Raw genomic sequence first — 23,994 nt, forward strand, 5'->3', positions numbered from 1 at the left:
GTTATATTCTGCTAAATCTTCTCTTTTTTAATTCATGAAATCATTTTCTCCAGCGTGTTTGCCACCCGATCCGAAGGGGAGGGTGGCAATTTTACACGCGGGAGGAAACGTCCAACTTTTCTCCCTTGGTGCACAATGTACTATTTTTTTTGTTTCAATCGATTTATTAATTATATTATGTTACTATTTGAGCTGATTAACACATAGCCGATCGAGTGAAAATAAGTTACCGAATCCCACAGACATCACAAGGTAAATGCTACCACCCAACATACGAGTCTCCAATGTTGCTTCCCATATCGTGAACACTTACAATAAGCATCTACGTATTTTGTTTATCAACTCCTGTTAATCTAGAAGTCAATTTAATTCGAATTCAACAAGCACCATAAGGTTTCGCAGTCGTATAATGGAAAGAGGAATAAAATTATTGACACAAAACAAATATTTTCGAATTATTTATTGAGACAATCTTCAACAATTACAAGAACGCTACAATTTGTTATGTAATGTTAATCATTAAATTCTAAATATCTATTAAATTTAAACTTAATACATTTTAATTGATAAAATATTTCTAGAATAAATCACAATAGTATATCAACTTTCAGTTGACAAAATAATATGATTGAAATAAAGGAACACAGCTAATCAGTTAAATTTTATAAACACGCGATATTATTAGTGTTTCACACCTTAACGTCGGAGACCCTTACAAGCATTGATTAATGCGACACTCGAGTCTCCTGTTCTTTTTGGTCTAAATATCATCAATATGATTTCATCAAATCCACTGTAGATCAATATATGTACAAATACAGAATGACCGCATCAGGCGCTTAATGTGTTATTCATTTACAAAAAAACACTTTCGGAACCAAATTGTATCATATTCGTAGAGTTAAAGGGGATACTTTTTAAATTAATCTATAGTTGTCGAAACGCAAAAGCTTACAAAATGAAATTTGACTTTTCTAAATGGGTTTTTATACATTCTACTTCATATAATCAGTTTTTAATGAGATCTAAAATAAAAATAAATTTAAAATACGTCCAGATATGAAAAGTTAGAAATTTGAAACCAAATAACATAAAACGTTTCATGTCATTACTGCTACTCTCTTCCTTTCATCTTTAAAACATTAATATTTGTCATTTTACAACATTTTTTTCACCATTACTTATTTTCATGGATATTTCTTGCCTATAAAATTCAATCAAAAATAACAAACATTCCTATACAAAGGAACATTCCATGGTTTTATTTACTTAATTTAAAACGTATGACTTAATAGCTGTTTTTTTTTTATTATTTAAAAAACTGTAAGACCTTATATTGGTTCTTGTATATTAATCAAGAGCTCCAGAGCTATTAGCTGTCAAAATATCGTTTTAAATTACAAAGTGCTCTAGTTCTTCTTGAGTATCAATCTTGATTATTTATTAAACTAGGCGCTGTCTAATAGCTAGATGCAATGAGTTTCGCACCTGCTTGAAGGCTAAAAACATTTATGGAAAGTTGCAAATCGTATTACCATACATATCTGATGGTATCGTATTAATTTTCGATTTTTTTATAATACATCAATCATAATATTATTTTTATTTTTTTAGACTGAGTTTCTAAAATGTGTATATTTTATTGGGGACAGAATACTTTTCGGAATTATGTACCGGTCGTATCTCTACCTACAGCATTATTGTAATACTAGAATTTGTTATTGATTAGACAGCGCCTCCATCAAAATTAAACGAAGATTAGAATTTAAGCACGATCAATAAATTTACTTATTCAACTAAATCTACGCCTAGATATTATTTATTTTAGATAATTGGTGTTTCCGATTTACTAACACGAATTTAATGATAGTAAACAACTTTCATTTAAATACATACTATTTCCAGAATCGATATATTGAAAACATTTCTTGTAGGCATGTTACAAATTTTTGTTAATTAAATTGAATTTTACTCACTTAATCAATTCAATCTTTAGTCATCTTACTCACATATTTGTGTATTTTAATTTGGATAAAACGTAACAGCAGCTTAATTTAAAGAATTTGAACTATTAAATACAATTGTATTATATTCAAGCACATTATTTAAGTAACATTAACAAAACGGGACAGCTTTGAATTAATTTTAGGCATTACTTAAAAATCAGGAGTATATAAAGGCAAAGTGCAGCATTGATGCGTGTAAATGTTCAAATATAGTTACAATATATTTTGATATAAACACGATTATATTATTAGGAATTAATTTAAATGAAAGCCGCGCTCGTTGGTCGCGGCCAGCAAACGTTCGCGTAGGACTTCCTTACACGAATACTCGGGCAACTTCAGGTAGTGCACGCAGGTGTTCACTGAAGGGTACGATCCATCTCCGGCGTCGACCTGAAAATTCCAATACCGTAAAATGCGACGGAAACGGGACACTTTTTAAGTTCGACATTGATTTTTAGTTTTTTTTTTTTGTAGTTACTATAACTAACTATAATGATACCGTAAAATCGGGACACTTTTTAAGTTCGATATTGATTTTTATGGTTTTTTTTTGTAGTTATGGTAATAAAACGAGGATCATAATGGTTCCGGTAGTTTAAATTTTTATTTATAATGCATTAAGATACAGTTTATTAAAGAATAATCATAAAAAGTTACAAAAACTCACTTGTCCCTATTCACCCAGGTGTTGGGGTGAATCGGGTTACGTATGGGGACAACAGAGTTTTTCGATAGGGCTGGCACTATTTAGTTGTTAGGTAGGTACCTTTAGGTAGTTAACTTTTTAACATCTTTAATGAGTTACAAAACTTTGATGACCAAATTAAAATATTCAATATTCTTAAACACTAAATAAAAGTAATTTTCAGTTCAACAAAGTTAAATCTCTAATGACCAGACCAAAATATGATGACATTCGTACTCAACAAAAGTTCACGATTGACTTCCACGGTGAAGGGATAACATCGTGTAATAAAAATCAAAACCGCAAAATTATAATTTGGCGTAATTACCGGTGGTAGGACCTCTTGTGAGTCCACGCGGGTAGGTACCACCACCCTGCCTATTTCTGCCGTGAAGCAGTAATGCGTTTCGGTTTAAAGGGTGGAGCAGCTATTTTAACTATACTGAGACCTTAGAACTTATATCTCAAGGTGGGTGGCGCATTTACGGTTGTAGATGTCTATGGGCTCCAGTAATCACTTAACACCAGGTGGGCTGTGAGCTCGGCCACCCATCTAAGTAATAAAAATAAAATAAAAAAAAGAACAGATTTGTCTTTATTCTACCTCTAGTTCCTATTCCCCCAATCTACTGTAAATCGTTGTTTTTGTTACTGAATATCAAATTATTACTTCCTTTAATTCCGACTATCTTTGATAAACCGAGTACAAAATTTAATCGTCATTTACTCACCTTCCGTACGACCGTGAGTCGAGGATGTAGGTTGGCGAGTCCGCCGGGCGGCAGGCTGCTGCATCCCGTCGCGAACTGCAGGAATGCTTTACGCTCGCAGATCGACATCTCAACCAGAACGTCAACCAGACGAAGGAATCCCGGACTGTTAACGATCAAATAAATAATGCGATTAAGCTCATCGATAATTATCTATAAAATATAGAACACCTTAGTTTGAAATTCTATAATTCTGATTTGATTACGCTGGCAGACGTGGCACTGACTTAATCTAAAGTATTATCCTTGTCAATCGTTTAATAGAGTGCTAACTACAAACAATCTTGAATACCATTTAAAGTACGTACGTATGTATGTATAAGTTACGTTATATAATACACATAGCTTAATTAAAAAAAAAAACTAAATAAATAGCTGTCTGGAACTCGTGACATCGAAACATGACAGTGTTAGTATACCTATCTCTGGTGTATCCGAGTTTGGGCTCGGTATACTGCAGCAGATGTTCCCTGGTCCAGACGGGGCCGCGTTCCCCGCAGAGCAGCAGGCGCAGCTCGGAAGGAGAGAAGGCCCGCAGGCGTCGCGGCGGGAACACGCGTGCGAACCCGCGCTTGAACCACGCCACCTGGCGCCGCACGCCCGCCGACACCATCCAGCGCGCGCTCCACTCCGCGTACAGACGAGCGTTGTGCGCACCCACCTGTCACAACCGAAATTAAAATGTTTTTTTTTGTCTCAAACTCATTGTTCCCCCACATTGACATAAGAGCTCAAAACTTTCAGATATATATTTATAGACTTATAATTATACAATAAAGCTTTAAACCTATACGGATTCCAAAATACCGAGACACCGGTTTTTTTTTAAATCGTATTAGGTGACATAATTAATTAATCATGGCTTATATTGTCTATACCATTTATTGAAGTCGCAGTGGCCTAAAAGATAAGATGTCCGGTGCATTCCTATCTAGCGATCCAACGGTGTTCGAATCCCGCTGGCAGGTACCAATTATTCTAATGAAATACGTACTTAACAAACGTTCACTATTGTCTTCCACGGTGAAAGAATAACATCGTGTAATAAAAATCAAACTCGCAAAATTATACTGTGCGTAATTACTGGAGGTAGGAGGACCTCTTGTGAGTCCGCACGGGTAGGTACCACCACCCCTCCTATTTCTGCCGTGAAGCAGTAATGCGTTTCGGTTTGAAGGGTAGAAAGGGGTAGAAGGTAGGTAGGGAAGGGTAGGAAGGGCAGCCATTGTAACTATACTGAGACCTTAGAACTCATATCTCAAAGTGGGTGGCAGCGTTTACGTTGTAGATGTCTATGGGCTTCAGTAACCACTTAACACCAAGTGGGAAGTAAGCTCATTTACCCATCAAATCAATAAAAAAAGCCAAATAAAACTAGGTATTATACAATATATTAATATATGTGTTGTGTATTGTTTGTTTTTATTTGACTAGTAGGAAGAAAAATGTTTATTCAGAAACTGACCTCGATATGTTCTCCGCCATCACAGAGCGGTTGCACGGCGACAGCGGGGTCGACGTTGGGTGCGATGTGCGTCATAGTTAAAGACAATTCTTCAAAAGCGGCGCCGTCTATATTTAACTCACTGACGCGTTTCTGCTTCTCGTTCTCGTCCAAGGTTTCATCACGCATTATTTTGTCGTACCCCTCGGCTGCTTCGAGCATCTTCTCTAAGAATCTGTAGTCAATTTAAAATAATAATTAACATATGAAGTCGAGATACAAGTTTACAGGTCAACACTTGAGATACAATGGTGTGAAACTTATACTTAATTTTTTTTAAGATATTATTAATAGCTTCATTATTATTAACATATATTAAAAAAAAATACAGTAAAAATATCATTTGACGTAGTTCTATTTATGAGAGTAGAATTTAATGCAAAAAGATCACTGAAGTAGGAAACCTATGGAAATGAAACGTCAACAAAAAATTCGTGCCACTGTGACGTCATCTGGCCACAAAACATGGCGGTTTTAGTGCTGCCCAGAAGATTTTAATATTAGTAGGTTTTATCGATAAACGTTCTCGGCTTATTTTATTTTAAATATTGTTGAGTATGAATGTATTTGTAGAATTTATACTTTAATAGGAAGTAAGTATATTGTTATGTGCAAAGATGATGTGATTTAGATATTATGTGAAATCTAAGACGAGTTCGTGCTTAAAATTTTCCAAGTAAACGATATGACGATTTTTAAAATTTGCTACACTGATTTTATAAAGTTGTCGTTTGCCGCAAAACATAAAGATATGGCATAGTACAGTGCCATCAGCCCATTTCTAGCATGCTGAATGTTATCGTATTTTGAGTACGTGTTTTTCTTAGACTATTATAATCTATTTTAATTGTTTTGCTGACTCTAAAGTCCGTAACAGACTACCGCAGTGCACCTCAAGGAAGGTGCACCGCACCATTTGAATCACTCTCACTTGAGAGTGATTCAAATTTTAAACTTATCAAGGGACCGCCTGATAACAAAAAACACCTACAGAACATTTATTCGTTAATGAAATTACAAAGTTATTCCTTGTGACTTCCTCTCTAAAATCACTTAATTAATAAATATTTAACGAATTTACAATAGTGTTTTACTCACTGCGGAATAAAACTATTTTATTTAAATAGTTCCGAAGAGATTTTGTCGATAGCCTTTTTCCCGAAATATCTAAACAGAATGTCTAAATATGTTTTGATGACATAATATTTTAAAGAGGTATTTATGATTAGTGTCATGATGAATAGATTCCGACCGAAAAATGGTGTCCGATATTACGGATTCAAATATATTAAGTGTATAATCTATGTTTCGGATGAGGGCTCCATAATGAATTTAAATATATATAGATAATAGTTTTGGGGCATCGACCTTCTTGAGATCCTATAAAATATGTTTTAATTATTATTTATGTACGTTTTAAGCATGATAAAATTAGAAATTTTATATAAGCAATCATATTAAATCGATATGAAAGTCAATAAATAATATACAACCCAAAACAGACGGCCGAACTGACGTGACAATGACATTTGGCGCGCAAAACATGGCGGATTTTCGGCCTCATTAGACGGAGACGGAGACATTTACGTATATTCATGTTTCATTTTATGTACGCACTGAAATACTGTTATATTGTTTTCTTGCGAGTTAAAGTGCTGAGTAAGAACGAGATAGATATATGTTTATGTGTGTGCCTTCAAAATGGGTGCTATTTATATAAGCAATTGTGCGTATAGAACAATATGTCGTGTCCCTACTATATAGGTCTATGAAAAAGATAACATCACGATTAGAGACATTTTTACATTCAATAAAAACTTATTGTAAGGTAGATATGATTATAAGAACACTCACCTATGTCTAATGGGATCGATTTCTTGTAAATTCTCTTTCGTTAACTCTTCACCACACATTATACGTAAGAACGGCTCTGACAGAGGCAAGTCAACTAGTCGGCCGTCTTGTAATACCTAAAAATGGCATTTTCATAATTTAAAACATTTCTTAACATAAAAAACCGGTTTCTTTTTTAAATATATTATAATTATTGGTACGCAAGGCAAGTGAATTATAATTAGACAATGTTTTATACAATTTTACATTCATCATGATTTTGTTTCTAAGATTATGTTGACATGGAAATCTTACCTTAGCTAAAAATACTCCTAAAAACCAGAAATATTTGCACACTTTATCACAGATAGGGGATTCTTGCGGAAGTGGAGCCGGAAACAGGCCACCGGGCCGGCTCACGTAGTAACCGGGTGGCTTTTCTAAAATTAAAACGTTTATAAGTGAATATTTTTTTCAAGAAAAGTAAGTAATTATCATCAATTCACAATGAAAACGATATAAAGCTAAATTTGCACGAAATGATCGTCAGGAAAACAACATACAAATCTGACACGCTATTTCAGAATGACGACGGGTTCGACTGATAGACTTCAATTATGGACAGTATTATTTACAACTAAACAGTAGGGATGGCATGAAGCAGAAAATTTGTTTTTTTTATTTATGATATTAACAACGGTAGCTACTAAGAACAGTTTCCACATTACTATTCTATTTTAAATCATCGCTGCATTATTAACGTTTATACTACGAATTTTGTTTTTCTTTTAGAGAAAATCGTTTAATCTTATTGACATCTTGATTGAAGTCGTCGTGGCCTAAAGAATAAGACGTCTGGTGCATTCGTATCGAGCGATGCACCGGTGTTCGAATACTGCAGGTGGGTACCAATTTTTCTAATGAAATACGTACTTAACGAATGTTCACGATTGACTTACACGATGAAGGACTAACATCGTGTCGAATAAAAATCAAACCCGCAAAATTATAATTTGCGTAATTCCTGGTGGCAGGACCTCTAGTTTGTCCGCACGGGTAGGTACCACCGCCTTGCGTATTTCTGCCGTGAAGCAGTAATCCGTTTCGGTTTGAAGGGTGGGGCAGCCGTTGTAACTATACTGAGACCTTAGAACTTATATCTCAAGGTGGGTGGCGCATTTACGTTGTAGATGTCTATGGGCTCCAGTAACCACTTAACACCAGGTGGGCTGTGAGCTCGTCCACCCATATAATCAATAAAAAGTAAAAAGACAAAACTAATGTAAATGAGACCACACTAAGTCTACGTCTACTGCGTCTACGCGTAGTTAGTTAGTTAGTACCTGTGGGCTGCATGAGGTGCAGCGGCGCGTCGTCGTCGACGTGCAGCGGCGCGTCGTGCAGCCACAGAGCGAGGTCGGCGCGCTGCAGCTCGGCCGCCACCAGCGCGTAGAACTCCAGCGTGGGCCCGAGACCAGTGCCCTCCTCGCCCGCGAATTCCACCTCCAATACAGACTTGCGACTCGCGTGCACTCGCATCACCTGCCGCATGCCATACATAATGTCAACAAATCCAATCTAACATTTGTTTACAGCAATAAGAATTTAGAAATTAGTTACACAAAACATAAAGTACTTAAGTAACGTTTGGTCAGATAAATAAATTAAATAAATAATCAATTGAGCAAAATAAAACTATTTATCATTAATGACATGAAATAGGTAAGCGACCCTGGCTTCCTTAAGCTACTGCTATGGGAGTTATTACCTGAATAGCAGAACGCAGCATGTCGGGATCTCTCGGAATCCGAACGCGCTCGTGTCTGAGGCGGCCCATGCGGAATTCAGTCGCTTCCAGCTCCGCTCGGCGCGGTGACACCGTGTTGGTCGCTCTAAATATACAAATTTATCATTAATAATTAATTAATTAGGTTTTTATTTATGATTATTTCCTTCATCGTAAGTAATTACTTTGAAAACAAATCGATGCTATCTCTGGTGTTAGTTGAGTTATATTTAAAATACAAACAATAAATCACGTGTTATTTTTCGCTCGACGTTCAACAACCTAAACCACGGACATAGCCCACTGATTTTTTCGGCGAATCTTCTCAGTGGGTCGCGATACCGATCCGGTGGTAGATTCAGCGTAGCACTGCCTTTGCTCAGACTGTTAGCTAATATTCTCAGGCTGAGCCCCGTGAGCTCGCCCACCAATCAAAGTAAAGTCCGAATAGCCCCTCGATGTTACTGTCAGTTAAGTTGACAAAAAAAACCGAATAGGTTTTTTCAGCACGCAATGTAACACATTTTTACATGGCGAGCCGTCTGCCGGTTACTTTCGCTTCGGGTTGTAAACAATCCCATAACACTATATATTTTTATGTTATACTGCGCTGTTTATAGGTCACTCAGTATCAAAACAAATGTGTATAGATACCTTTGTATTTATGATACAGTAAATGTGTGCCTCTGATTACAAGAATATTATGTTTATATTCTAAAATTATGAATCTGACTCTCCAAACATTACTACGCATTTTATTGTTATTGATTACTATAAAAATAAACTGTATTTCACCTCTGTCTGTCCAAAGCACGGTCACGTTGCGCTTGCAGCCAGACGATGGTCCGAGACGTTCCGAACGCTGTGCATGCGAAGAACATTTGTCTTGTTTCGAGTGGAAACAGAAATGGACACCAATCGATCAGTTGCTGACACCTACAGGACAATAAATAGATATATAGAATTAATAGAGCCCACACATAAGCAACTCGACTTATTACTACTTAGTTACTACTATACTAGGCCAAAATATTAACAAATATTTTATTGTAATCGGTCCTTGATATATGTATAAATTTTCGAGTTAGTTTATTCTTGTATTTTGAACTTTTCGAAAGTTACGTTGTAAGAGTTTGTTCCATAGGATAGATTCAAGTCAAGAATAAGAACATTTTAAAATTGGTTTTATGTGTTAATTTTTAATGGAGACATTATTCACGAGGAGTCACAAGTTAAAATTAAATCGGAAGGTTCAGCAAGAAAACACAAAAAAGGTGATCACCAATGCGGAGTGGCAGCGGCGGCGAGCGCGAGCGGCTCCTGCAGCTGGAGATGCAGCTTGTTAGTGAGCTTGGTGGAGAGGAAGGGCTCGGCGGGCAGCGCGGGCGCGGCCGCTCGCAGGCGCCGCAGCACGCGCACGCAGCTCGTGGCCATGCCGCCCTCGCTCCCCTCCGCACCCACTATACCGCCTTCTGCAATGCGGAAAGCGATTATAACACCGTGCACAAACCAAAAACAATCGTCTTAGTTACAAGTTTTTTTTTATTTATTGCTTAGATGGGTGGACGAGCTCATAGCCCACCTGGTGTTAAGTGGTTACTGGAACCCATAGACATCTACAACGTAAATGCGCCACCCACCTTGAGATAAGTTTTAAGGTCTCATGCCCGTATCTTTAGACGTTTCGTAAAATAGTCCTCCACTCTTAACTCATCCGATGATGCTCGAGAATTCCCTCCAAACTTACTCGAATTTGGTATTTTTAGTCGACCATTACAATATTCCTCAACTGTCCTCGAGTGAGGTAATAATGATGAAAATTTGATCAATCTAGCATCAAACCCATAGAGTTCTGTAGTCTATGGTCATTGTTTAATGTCAAAGTCAAGCTGCCGCTGTCTGTTTGACACTAGATGAACTTGTTTGATGTTTTGGTTGCTGAGTTATTCGTAAATATGTGTGCGTGCGGTAAATCTGAAAGTGTATTATTTATTTTCTAACCTATCATTATTTTAGATTTCGGATCCGGCTTTGTATTTTTATTCGCCGCTTTTATGTGATTTTGGTTGCATCGTGTTGTTGAAGTGCTTTTCCACAACCACCAGTTTATTATTATATAAATAAAACTTATAATCGCATTGACTTTATTTATCAGGTAGTAAGCAAAATATGACTCTTATGTAGGTAAATATAATAAAGAGTTTCAAATGTCTAACCTCGAACTATTTACTTTATTAATAAATATTATCAAACTTAAATTATCAAAATATGCGGGAATCATGCACAGATCCAGGCCATTGCACAACAATATCATATATTTCCATTTGCGGTCCACATACTATTTGGACATCGATAGAAAACCAACCTTGAGGAACGTTCAAGGTACGTCGCGACGTACCTTGACTTGACAGTTCGCTCACTTCACTCCGGTTAGGAAATTTTTCCGAGGACGTTTGAGTGGAGTTTATTTTTACGACTAATCATACCAAAACGCGCGTTGGAGGTTGAGTCGAGTCGAGTTAAGCTCGTGTAAACGACTAAAGATACGGGTGTCAATATAGTTACAACGGCTGCCCCGCCCTTCAAACTGAAACGTATTACTACTTCACGGCAGAAATAGGCAGGGCGGTGGTACCTACCCATGCGGACTCACGCATGGGTAGGTACCAAGAGGTCCTACCACCATTAAAGACAGCCACTACTTTTTGATGCTTAAATACAATATGTAGCTTTTTGTTAGTTGTTGAAATGTAATTTACCTGGATCATTAGGTTCATCATCTTCAGTGTCACTCGAAGCAAATGCGCCCTCTGTGCCCTCCACCTCCTTGTATGTTAAACTAATAAAAACAAAAAAATATATTACAATAGAACTCATTTTCGTAACAAGTAAAAACAGTATGTTATATTAAGGTAATAAAAAAATTCTACATGCCTTACAATGTATTAAAAGCATATTATGATAATTTTTTATTATTATTTAGAGGATCGTGACAAGTAATAATAATTATTTAGACAACAATTAATATATTTTGGTTAAAAACTAAATGAGAAGTATTCATTTTACGATATCTAATATATAAAATTCTCGTGTCACAGTTTTCGTTGCCATACTCCTCCGAAACGGCTCGACGGATTTTCGTGAATCTTAGCGTGCATATCGGTCAGGGTTGAGAATCGAACAACATCTATTTTTCATCCCCCTAAATGTTAAGAGTGGTCCACCCCTAAATTTAATTTGTTATTTTTTAGACAAAATTTTTGTTTTTATTTTTTTATGATACAGCATACAAAAATACATACAACCCTAAATTTTCACCCTTCTACGATCAACCCTTATTTTTTATTTGCTAATTAAAAACTTTAAATTTTTTTGCGAGAATTTTGTTTTCATTTTGTCATGACGTAGAATAAAAAAATTCATATTACTCTGAAATTTTCACCCCTCTACGATCAACCCCTATTTTTATTTCTTAATTATAAACTTTAATTTTTTTGGCAAGATTTTCATTTTTATTTTTATTTTGTCATGAATTAAAATAAAAAATCTGATGTTACTCTCAATTTTTCATCCCTCTATGATCAACCCCTATTTTTTATTTGTTAATTATAAACTTTAATTTTTTTGGCAAGTTTTTTATTTTGTTCTGTCATGACTTAAAATAAAAAAAATCATATTACTCTCAATTTTCACTCTTATACGATCAACCCCTATTTTTCCATCCCGATTAATATTTTTTTTATTCTATGCACAGATCCGCAATAAGGTTGCAAGATGGCAATCAAATATTATAATTGTAGTACGATAAATTCTTATTCAGAGTTTATAATTTCAAGTTCCTTTAATTATGATTTTTTTTAAATTGAATTTGGTCTCCCGCCCTCGCCCGTCGACTACTGATCAACTATCAATCGATCAGCTATCCCCGCCAGGTGTCACCACTCATCCAGCAAACATCACGTAGTAGGGATGAGAACGAAGCCGGTCTCCTGTCTTACTTACTCACTATACATCATAGATTATACACTTAATATATTTGAGAGCTATACAATACTATACATTTTTCAGCCATGTTTTATTGGTTTTATTTGTGTATCAATAGTATGTTCAGTAGGTCTGAGAATCGGCTACTATCTATTTTTCATACCCCTAAGTGAAAAGGGTGGTCTACCCCAAATATTTATTTTTTATTTTTATTTTTTGGATATTTTTTTTGTTTACAATGAGGTATTATGTGGTTAAGTGAGGTTTTTTTTTCTCAGTAGAATTTCCCTAGAAATCTTATTTAAGGCAACACAACGTTTGCCGGGTCAGCTAGTAGTAATATATCAGCGACTAATGAAATATTAATAACGTAAGAAACTACCACATGTTTATTAAGAGTTAGACAGTACGTTCAGCGGCGAACGTAGTACGGTGTGATACAATTATTTTTTTGTTTATGTGTGTGGATGTGCTCACGGCCCACCTGGTGTTAAGTGGTTACTGGAGCCCATAGGCATCTACGACGTAAATGCGCCACCCACCTTGAGATATAAGTACTAAGGTCTCAAGTATAGTTACAACGGCTGCCCCGCCCTCCAAACCGCTTCACGGCATAAATAGGCTGAGTGGTGGTACCTACCCGCGCGGACTCACAAGAGGTCCTACCACCAATAAAAGCAAATTGCGAGTTGGAGATGTAGTATGCGCTAGTTACGTGTATGTGGTATCTCGATGGAGGTCTGCGTGCGGCAGGCGGGCGTGCAGCAGCAGCACGGCGCGGTACAGCGTCCAGGAGCCGCGCGCCAGCGGCAGCAAGGCCCCGCCCGCGCTCAGCACCAGCCGCAGCGCCGGGGCGCGACCGGTCTCGCTAGTCGCGCCGCCGCCGACGTTCTCTGGCACTTCTTCCCAACTCTCCTCCTCTTCGGACTCCTCGTTCAGAGGTATTTCGAGATCTGTTAACAATTAAGTTCTGACCTGTTTTACAAACGTCACTTTATTTATTGACCATCTGCATTGTTTCACTTACATCGCTCGATTTTAATTAACAAACATACACATCAAGAGGCATGATAGACCCGATTGTAAACGTATAGTATGAATTTGTGACAACATTACATTGAGTTAGTTACTGAAAACTTGAATAAAGTTAACCGTAGGCGCTATGTAATAGTAGCACCAGAATTTGCCGTTATTTACAAAATAACAATCTTACCAGCTCAAATGGACAATAACATTAGGTAATCAATTTTCACTTTTTCATTATTTATGTGTTTTTTATGTGCATGTGTAATTAGAGTATCAGCTCTAGGTACTCATCATACCAATTGTTTTAATTTTAAATTTTGTTGTTGATTATTGTGTCGATGAATTTCGTACACTGTTCGAAATGTAGACGTACCGACAGTTTGGTTGAGATTCGTTCTCCCCGGGCGAGGATCGAAGGCCGGTATGAGCGCTGAGAACTGTCGCTTGAGCACGAAGTCGTCGTCCCAGGGTCGGCGCGAACGATTGTTTTGTCCAGATCCCGAGCTGCCACGTAGAGCCTCTAAAGCTTCTTCCTCCATCAGAGAGAGCAAATTACGAGATACCTGTAAATAATATTTTACTTCTACAAAATTAGTCAACTTCAATACTATTTAATTACAAGATAAATCAGCTTAATTCAGCTATCCAATAAATAAATAACTTATTTAATCAATTACTATAATTGCTTCGCTTCCTAAGCACAAATACAACTATAAATTATTTACACTTAAATTATCTCTCTATGCTACAATTATTTTATTTTATGTACTATAAACAGGTATTTAAATTATTTTACTAAAGCTTATATTATGTTTCAAAAAATTAATATTTTTGTTATTACAGTGAAGAAAAACAAGCTTCTAGAAAAACTAAGCAGTGTTGAAACACTTCTAAACTAGACATACGAAATAAAACAAATGAATAGATTTTTAGTTCTGTTAGTGAAAAAAAAACAAAAAACAATAATCACCAAAAGTTTACTGACTACCTCCTGGTAAGTGGGTTCGTTCTCTTTGTCGCTGTCCAGTGCCTCATCGCCGTCTTCATCGTCTTCCAGCTCTGTCAACAGCGCGGGAGCACGACAAGACTCCAAAAAGTCTTCTAATGAGACCTATTAAATTTTCAAGGTTTACTTCACCTCTTGTTTTATCTTAGTTATTGGAATGCGGGAGCGGAACTACCGCCGATTGCGAACAACTAACATTTTTTTTTGTTTTGTTTCATGCGTTACGCCCCTGTTACCAAAACCATGCAGGTCCTACGAACAAGTGTCCAGATAAACATTAAAATCTATGCTATGATCGGTAAAGACTCGTGTTTGCAAACATAATTCATTTAAAAATCAATTCTGTCATCTTCACATACATCATTTGAAATTCTACAATAGCATCGATTGTTAAATAAAAACTGTCTACCCACCCTCATGCAAATTTCACATTTTTCTAACCATCAATCAAATAGTACTTTAAAAATTATAATCAAATTGAAAATTAGGAAGTCGTTGGGGCCTAAAGGATACGACGTCCGGCGCATTCGTGTTGAGCGATGCACCGGTGTTCGAATCCCAGGCGGGTACCATTTTTTTAAATGAAATACGTCCTCAACAAAAGTTCACGATTGACTTCCACGGTGAAGGAATAACATCGTGTAATAAAAATCAAACCCGCACATTTTAATTTGGGTAATTACTGGTGGAAAGACCTCTTGTGAGTCCGAGCGGGTAGGTACCACCACCCCGCCTATTTCTGCCGTGAAGCAGTAATGCGTTTCGGTTTGAAGGATGGGGCAGCCGTTTTAACTATACTTGAGACCTTAGCACTTATATCTCAAGGTGGGTGGTCATTTACGTCGTAGATATATGAGCTCCAGTAACCACTTAACACCAGGTGGGCTGTGAGCTCGTCCACACATCTAAGCAATAAAAAATCCGTATTTTGAAAAGTAAAGGAGACAAGAGCGCGTCGATCTCACCTGTTCGCTTTCGCTGGACGTGGACGTGAGCGACAGCGTGAGCGCGTTCTGCGCGTTGGACGACAGCGAGGGGTAGCTCTGCGCCGCCGACAGCAGCCCGCCGGGGAAGTTGCTCGACAACGCTAAACGCACCAAGCTGTGGAACATCATAGGCGTTATCGCGGTCCGGTGAAACTTACTTTTTCTTTTTCCCTACCTATGCTGATAGCTTTGAGAGGCTATTTTAGCTTGTTGACGTGTAAGTGAGCTCACGGGGCTCAAACCGGGAGTGTTGCTAACACTGGCCCTGGCAAGAGGAGTGCTTCGCAGAATCTACCATCAGATCGGAAACGCGACCCACTGAGAAGATCCGGTGAGAAACTTAGTGGGCTGTGTGTATGGGTTAAAACTTTTGTAACTCAACCGTAAGCACGTTTAACGTCACAACAAAGCGCCCTTCGTAATGTTTACTGACGCACAAAATTCAATTTGTAAAAATTCTCGATTTCGTTCTAGTATTCAATAGAGGCGCGTATACATATATGAAAGTATTCATAGATGCAACGAATTGCGAGTCTCATTTAACAACATTTCATAATGCTTCATCCAGCACACGGCACACATCCTGGCTAAATGAGCTTTTTCAGTTAAGTAATAGCGTATTTGGTAGTAAATGTGTGATAATGTTTTTCTTCTACCTACGCCGAAAGTTCGGTTTTCCTCCTGCTCTACTGAGAAGAAATTCTAACTTTTCCTCCCGCTGTACAGGGAAGAAAGTGTAACTTTTCCTCCCTGGGTACAAGTGCGTATGCGCGTTATTGTCTACGTCTACTCTCACGCACCTAAAATTCTCCGCCATTGTTGTGCTCGGGTAATTTGCAATATTGTGTTTAGTGTAAAAGTGAAATAAACAAAAGGCAATAAAATTTAATAGTGAAGTATTAAACAAAGATGAGTTCATAAGACAGTTCTTATTCAATTAGTAGTAGTTTATTTAAAAATTAAAAAACAGTTAAATTGTTTTTTATGAGTATGAGGGGGGGCTCCGCCCACCCTACCCGCAGCCAGGGCTTCGCCCCTGGACCTCGGCTAGGTACTCCACGTACTTTCGCCCTGGTAGGAGAAAAAATAGTATGTGAACCGCGGGAAAAAAGTAGGACATCTCATCCCGCGTGTTGGCAATTTTACACGCGGGAGTAAATGTCCTACTTTTCTCTCTTGGTACACAATGTACTATTTTTTTTTCTATTAATATACAATGAACCGCTTTTTTTTACCAATGCATGCAGTCGGTACCTGTAATTGTGCTAGCATTTAGTGTGAGACCAATATATGTATTACCTGTAATGTCCTGTGCTGATGTATAACATGTTGATATCCAATAAATAAAATAAAATAAAATAATAAATACCTAGGTAGAAGACCAGAGGAATGATTGTTACGGTTCGAGCGCGGCACGTTGCTGCCTCGTCCTGCACTGTTGCCGCGGCCCACGCCCAGCGACTCCAACAGGCGTCCTGTGCCCTTTAATACATATTTTTATTAATTTGATTATTTAAGCAAACGAGCTCACAGCTGATGTCTAAGTTAAATTTAAATGACACAATGTAAATATCACTAGCCTCTGTAAAACATTTTTTATAATTCTACTCATCTTGCTTTTTTTTTACAAAACCTCGATCATTAGAATCTTTGACACTAGTTAAAGGCGCTAAAGCGAAGACTCCGTTGCATTGTAATAATAATTATAATAATAATCCGTGCCCTAAGAAAATTAACGGGAGATACTTCCACGGCTGAAATATTCGAGTGGAGATACAAACGTGCAGATTCAGAAAGGATTACGATGTAAGTAATATAAGTAATCAATATAAGAAAAGGGCTGTGTAAATGATAAATCGGCGAATATGGTAATCCGAGACCGTGATCGAAAATTTAATTTTCTTTCATCATGTACGGACAGATTTTTACTGGTGGTAGGACCTCTTTTGAGTCTGCGCGGATAGGTACCACCGCCCTGCCTATTTCAGTCGTGAAGCAGTAATGCGTTTGAGTTTGAAGGGTAGGGCAGCCGTTGTAACTATACTTGAGACCTTAGAACTTATATCTCAAGGTGGGTGGCGCATTTAGGTCGTAGATGGCTATGGGCTCCAGTAACCACTAAACACCAGGTGGGCTGTGAGCTCGTCCACCCATCTAGCAATAAAAAAAAAACCTCAAAGGGTTAAAGCTAATATTCACCTGTTGCGTCAGATCAGGTTCGCTAGCGCTCATGGTGCCCGAACCGGACTGACTTTCCTTCTTATTATCACCGTATTGACTTTCCCCGGCTTCATTTTCGTCGCACTGAAATTTTGGAACCAACATTACTACATTGTTGTAATATTCTACTTGATCTTAAGATATTTATGAATACTTACCTCGTGTGCACTGGATTCGGGTAACGGCTCTTTGGCGGGATAAGGTTTGGTGATATCCGTAATGCTCGTAGGTCCCATTTCCATGTTGGTAAACGATGTATTCCCCAACTCGGTGATGCAATTGTTACTTTCGGCGCCCAACGTCAATGACTCCACTATTGTCGCGAGATCTATGTCAAACACTTTAAATTTTACTATTGAATCATGTTCACAAATCATTGCTTTTGATTCAAATATCCGGGGACCGATCACAGATGGCAGCCGAAGTGGGAATCGAACCTACGACCCCAGCCTAGTAGTAGTCAAGGGCGCTAGCTACTGCGCCATCGAATCAGTTTAAATAAGCGAAAAATCTACACGATATTACTGGTTGTGAATGTAATTAAATTTATTAGTGATAGTCGATACTTCCCTATAGTTAACTTTTGTACTAATAAAAATAATAATAATAAAAGCCTTTATTCACACGTAAAAAGGATATTTACCAATAATAAACGTAAATTAACGACTCTGCTGACGACGAACTTTGTCTGTTTGCCCACCTTATGTACTACCATACCCTAAATTCCTATTTTGAATACTGGTGATATGTGTTAGAGACATGTGATTCCTCACGGACAGCCCACGTCCTGCTTGCATTTGTCGCGAGATGACGATGCATTCACAATTTAGTGTCTACAACCTTCAGTAACCACTTATACTAATAAAAAAAATATGAAGAGGCTTACCTCACGTTATTACTGATGCAACCACACAACGGTAAATGACTTATATGTTCTGATTTAAAAGGTTGAGCAGCCGTTGTTCAATTATGACTCCGACCTCATGTCTCAGGGTGGGTGGCATTCAATTACGATTTCTATAAGCTACATTTAGCACTAGCTGGGTCGTGAACTAAATCATCTATCTATGCTAATAAATTAACTAAAGAAGGCAACATGAGCACGCTTGAATACGCTTCAGTGTTATATTTAAATTTAAACTGAAGATCTAGTGCACCTCATAAGAATTACACATGACAATACTAGGTCACAATAAATACATTGAAATTCGTTATTTTTAGATATTACTAGCTGACCCGGCAGACTTCGTAGTGCCTCAATCGATAAATAAAAGACCTAAACTTTTGTATAAAATAAACTTAAAACAAACAAAAGGAATCAGTCCGACGGGGGACACGTCAAAGAGAAAACATAATTGTTATTTTTATTTAATTCCGAGCATTTTCATATTTATCTACCTTTTAAACCTTCTCAGGACTTCCACAAATAATTCAATACCAAAATTTGCCAAGTAGGTCTAGCCGTTCTCGAGTTTTAGCGAGACTAGCGAACAGCAATTCATTTTTATATATATAGATAGAAGATAGATAGATTTATTCATGCATCCAGTTATATTTTAATATTAATCTAATTCCTATTTTCTTTTGTCTACAAGTATCTCTTAAATAACATACCAGAGTTTATATGATGCGTCGAATTATTAATGGCAGAGAGATCTGTGGCGTGCGTACGGGGTCTTGACATATTACTGACCATCTCTTCACTTGATATATTGTCCGCTGACGAGGCCTGTTCCGTCGACGCTACTGATACCTAAATTGATCCATAAAAATAAAATTAGACAATAATAAACGAATGAATCCGAAAATATAGTGATATATATCAACAGTATTACTTATTCATAATTACCTGATCGACAGAAGTGGCGTCAGGTAAACTGGGGGTCGAGTGACTCTTCCGGCTGGCTTTTGAACTTTCGATCACAGTGCCACCGCTCACAACTTTTAAGTCGAACTTTCCCTCTGCACCCATGCGATACGAATTGCGAACTCCGTGGTCCCACCTGAATTAAACAAGTTCTGTTCACAACGTGTTTTATACAGACATTTCTGATTATAGTTCAAATTCACGATTTAAGGACGATAAAGTCGATTACGCCTAACTCAGCGAAATCAACGATCATGTACAAAATGCTACAGGCACGCAAAATTCTGAGAACATTGAATACTCACCAAGTACAGTGTGCGCTATTTGCCAAATAATTAGAATCTACATACGTCCATAGAAACGCATTGTCAATTACTCGAGCAAGTCGACAGTATTAGCTGGTTTTGGGTTGTTGAGCATCGATTACTACTCTAGCTATCCGCGATGTCTGGTAGCGCCGGGAGAATCATCAAAAGTGAGGGCATACCTGACATCGACCCACCCGTTGTGCAGTTCGGAAGTGAGAGTGCCGAGTGCGGGGTGCGGCCCGTCCTGGTCGCGCCACTTCCAGTCGGGGCCGCGGGAGACGCGCGCGCCCGCACACACGCCGCGCCCGCGCGACCACCGCCGCGCCCGCGCGCCGCCGCCGCCGCCCGCCATGCCGGCGTTGTTCGTGTTGTTCGCGGCGGTAGCGTTGTTACATGCGCTGCTCGCCATCGTGCCCGTGGTCTGATGCGGGGCACCGCTTTGTCGTGGCGCCGTCTCTACCACTCCAGTCACCTGAATAATTATTTTTCAAAACATCACATTTCGAGCGTTTAATATATCCTTGATTTAATTAACTATATAGTCATTTTATAACCAGTCATATAAATCGTATTCGTGGAAATTTTAGTTTGCATCTATTTAATGAGAAATTCAGTTAAATATAACTATTACCTTTCCGTAGATCTCTAGCCCTGAGAGTGAAAGGTAGTATTTTTGACCGCTCGCATTTTTTCCGTTTTGCTGTATGCGAAGATATCGATAGGATGAATCCGTGCGGAGGCGCCAGGTGGCCGTGCTGCCCGGCTCCTGTAGCGCCTGCTCGTCCGTATGTGCCACCAACGTACACCACGTCAAGCCGTCTACTGACATCTGGAGATAAATCGTCAATAAGCATCAATCATTTGAAATTCAGTCATTTTTATAAAATATTCAAAATTGTTTATTTCCTACCGTTGGCACATGAACTCTGTGAAATCTTGCTTGGCATTTGTTAGACAAAATGAACAATAAACCAATAATAAACATAACATATCGAGGTAGAGGAGGTTCGTTCAAATTTCAAAATTACAAGTATACACAGAGAAATTTTGTGAATTATTACTAGTGGTACTATGAATGCACCCAATTCATTGATATTTTATCTTGATTCATTGGAGATTCAACTTCCCTACCAAAAAAAACACTCAGGTTATGAATAAAGATTATGAAACTTACTTGAAAAAGCCAATTCCGCAATGCTGATTGTCCGTAGCCACGGGCGTGACGTAAGGTGTATGCGGTTGGTACAATATGAACGCCTAAGTCCAATGCAATGAAAGCGCGTCTGTCGTCATTAGTGTGCACGTTGAGAGGTTCTGGAGATCTCGACAGCACATCTTCAGGTCGTCCATACGGTAACTGTTTACCGTCTGATGACCACACGTAGACTAGCCCGTGAGCGCCAGGGTTCACCCACTCACAAGTGCCAGCATTGGTTCCGATGAAGTACAGAACGCCGTTTTCATCGAAATCGTGCTAAAGGTAAAAATCATATTAATTTTATCTTTTTTTTTATTGCTTACATGGGTGGACGAGCTCACAGCCCACCTGGTGTTAAGTGGTTACTGGAGCCCATAGACATCTATGACGTAAATGCGCTACCCACCTTGAGATATAAGTTCTAAGGTCTCAGTATAGTTACTACGGCTGCCCTGCCCCACAAACCGAAACGCATTACTGGTTCATGGCAGAAATAGGCAGGGCGGTGGTACCAACCCGTGCGGACTCACAAGAAAAAATAGTATCACCAGTAAAATAGTATCACCAGATATCACCAGTATCTTAGCTCTTGGATTAACTCTGAATATGAAATAGCTATTGTTAAAGGCTTACGTCGTAGGTGAAGCTTAAGGGAGCTTCAGTTTTTATTTTTTGCACGAAGAGGAAGGTGGACCGCTCCATGTCGTACCACTGTCGCGCTACGGACTTGGCCAAGAACCGTTCTAGCTGACGGACGGTAGTGAGGGCTTCCACTTTCAGGTTACGGCCGCTGTTATTATTAGCGTTGCTGTCTTCGCTGATTTCATCACTTTCACGTTCGACGCGCAAGCTGTACACAAGGAAGATTTTGTTTAATACAGTTCGATTAAAAAAGTACTTGTTACTATTTTAAATCGACAATTTTTTTTTGCATACTCCGCAACCATCTGAATGCAGTAATTGGAGTATGATAATGACTTTAGAGGGAAACAGAAACGTTTTCAAACATAGCAGCTACGTTGGTTGCTACAAACCTCATTATTTCAAGAAGCAACTTAGACATATGTTAATAGGCAATTGGCTGGTATTTAAATGATCAATCTTCTTTAATTTGGAATTCAGATATGAAAGGTCCTTCGAAATTCCCCATGACTTTCATAGGATACACAAATAATAGTCCACTTGTTAAAATTGCGTTTAAACTGCGAGGCAACATTCCCGATCCTTTTTTTTTTCCGGGCCGGGATCCGAACCTAGGGGCGTAAGGGGCGCGCGGGGTATGTGAGACTCAACGATCTGCATGATGTTGCGAGCAGACCGCGAGCCCAAGGATTTTAGAACCCACCCACTAAACGACTCCCCTGCACTCTTACACCCGACGTCCGATCCCCTCCGAGGCCAGAAGCCGGATGAGGTAGGGGGGTTACCGCTGTCAACACTACAACCAGACGGCGCGGCTCACCCCAAGGACGCCCAGCCGACGGAACCTTCGAGGCGAATCGAAGGCTCTGAAACGTCGGCCGTCTCGGTACGGCAGCCCGTCAGGCCGCCTAGACGGTGCCGCTGGTGTCCCGCGGACCGAATGGTAAACAGTCAACATCGCCCAAAACACGTCATTTCGGATCTTCCCAATCCACTATCGGTGCTTTTAGGTACCCCAAGCACCGGTCATCATTCTCGTCGAACCCGTCGCTTGCGACGAAGGACTCGGCGAGCAAATTAGCACACAGGTACAGCCTGCTGAGTTTCTCGCTGGATCTTCCCACTGGGTTGCATTTTCGATCCAGTGGTAGATTCTGCGAAGCACGGCTCTTGCTAGGGTTCGTATTAGCGACAATGTCAGGTTTGAGCCCCGCGAGCTCACCTACTAGTTCGGTGAATTTAGAATAATCTCTCGAGGTTACTAGAATAGATAGGAAAACAAAACCGCGAGATGCAGTTCAGGCTCATACCGTATGCGCTTAGTGAGGTGGTGCAAGGCAGAAGCGGGGGCGGGCGGCGCGTCGTGCGGCGCGAGCACCGGCAGCCGCTCCACGGACTCCAGCACGGCCACCAGCCGCTCGGCCAGCGCCGCGCCCGCCGCGCCCGACGCCCGGCACATCCACGCGCTCACAACGCGGCTGCGCTCCGACAGGTGGCCCGGACCGTCTACGTTTGGAAACTCGTTTTATTAACATTCAATCTGCTTGCTGGTTTACAGTTTAATACGCAGAAATCATCAACTAAATTGATCAAATCGACAGGTTTATAATAAGAATAACTATCTTATTTTAATTTACTTAATTATGAACCTTCCTGCCTATTTCTGCCACGAAGCAAGCAGACATGTCAATCCAGTTTGAACGTCTAAAAAGTTTAGAAACCAACAGCATTTATGTTTCGTCACTGAATTTTTAATTGCGGTGAATTCTAATATTCCCACGCACTTATAAATTTAAAACACCTCCGGCAAGTCCTGTGCTCGTTCGTGATATTGCAGTCGCTAGTGTTGAAAAAAAAATTATAAAATGCATTCTGTACCCATATATTAATTTTTATGAAGTGACTGACCGTTAACCTGTGGGGAGAGGACCTGGAGTAGGGCAGGTGCTAACCCAGACGACTGTAACTCATACGCAGACAGATGCTCATCTCCACACAGCAACTCGGTCAGCTGATCCAGCGATTCGTTAAGCTCTCGTTGCCAATCTTCTGCTCGACAAAACAAATATTTTATAAACCAACTTTATTACGTAAGAGGTTCACATTCCAGTTATTCTTTTTTTTTATGTGGGCAAGGTAAAATTAACATATTTTCATGTCAATATAATAA

At 38.9% G+C, this 23,994-nt stretch overlaps 1 protein-coding gene across 6 annotated transcripts in view; it reads right to left on the bottom strand.

Annotated features, from left to right (window-relative positions):
* Nucleotides 1–445: 445 nt before the first annotated feature.
* Nucleotides 446–23,994, bottom strand: part of Ufd4 (ubiquitin fusion-degradation 4-like) — a 35,897-nt gene continuing 12,348 nt past the window's right edge. For 2 of the 6 annotated variants that reach the window (XM_089731676.1, XM_089731672.1), the window contains 26 exons: nucleotides 23,733–23,873; nucleotides 23,135–23,330; nucleotides 21,816–22,032; nucleotides 21,159–21,458; nucleotides 20,616–20,813; nucleotides 20,164–20,456; nucleotides 19,659–19,812; nucleotides 19,424–19,562; nucleotides 17,968–18,149; nucleotides 17,789–17,893; nucleotides 16,959–17,071; nucleotides 15,569–15,704; nucleotides 14,568–14,708; nucleotides 13,971–14,160; nucleotides 13,287–13,524; nucleotides 11,347–11,426; nucleotides 9,870–10,059; nucleotides 9,383–9,523; nucleotides 8,570–8,693; nucleotides 8,145–8,343; nucleotides 7,117–7,241; nucleotides 6,823–6,938; nucleotides 4,930–5,143; nucleotides 3,884–4,125; nucleotides 3,426–3,570; nucleotides 446–2,399 (listed from right to left, as the gene is read on the bottom strand). In XM_089731676.1, the coding sequence (XP_089587802.1) occupies nucleotides 2,262–2,399; nucleotides 3,426–3,570; nucleotides 3,884–4,125; nucleotides 4,930–5,143; nucleotides 6,823–6,938; nucleotides 7,117–7,241; nucleotides 8,145–8,343; nucleotides 8,570–8,693; nucleotides 9,383–9,523; nucleotides 9,870–10,059; nucleotides 11,347–11,426; nucleotides 13,287–13,524; nucleotides 13,971–14,160; nucleotides 14,568–14,708; nucleotides 15,569–15,704; nucleotides 16,959–17,071; nucleotides 17,789–17,893; nucleotides 17,968–18,149; nucleotides 19,424–19,562; nucleotides 19,659–19,812; nucleotides 20,164–20,456; nucleotides 20,616–20,813; nucleotides 21,159–21,458; nucleotides 21,816–22,032; nucleotides 23,135–23,330; nucleotides 23,733–23,873 (4,457 nt within the window). In that variant the 3' untranslated portion in view covers nucleotides 446–2,261. The remainder of the gene's footprint in view (nucleotides 2,400–3,425; nucleotides 3,571–3,883; nucleotides 4,126–4,929; nucleotides 5,144–6,822; nucleotides 6,939–7,116; nucleotides 7,242–8,144; nucleotides 8,344–8,569; nucleotides 8,694–9,382; nucleotides 9,524–9,869; nucleotides 10,060–11,346; nucleotides 11,427–13,286; nucleotides 13,525–13,970; nucleotides 14,161–14,567; nucleotides 14,709–15,568; nucleotides 15,705–16,958; nucleotides 17,072–17,788; nucleotides 17,894–17,967; nucleotides 18,150–19,423; nucleotides 19,563–19,658; nucleotides 19,813–20,163; nucleotides 20,457–20,615; nucleotides 20,814–21,158; nucleotides 21,459–21,815; nucleotides 22,033–23,134; nucleotides 23,331–23,732; nucleotides 23,874–23,994) is intronic. The other 4 variants (XM_089731673.1, XM_089731675.1, XM_089731674.1 and 1 more) reach the window with 4 other exon arrangements.

The sequence above is a fragment of the Bombyx mandarina genome, chromosome 12 (assembly GCF_030267445.1).
Source record: "Bombyx mandarina strain Sakado chromosome 12, ASM3026744v2".
NCBI lineage: Eukaryota > Metazoa > Arthropoda > Insecta > Lepidoptera > Bombycidae > Bombyx > Bombyx mandarina.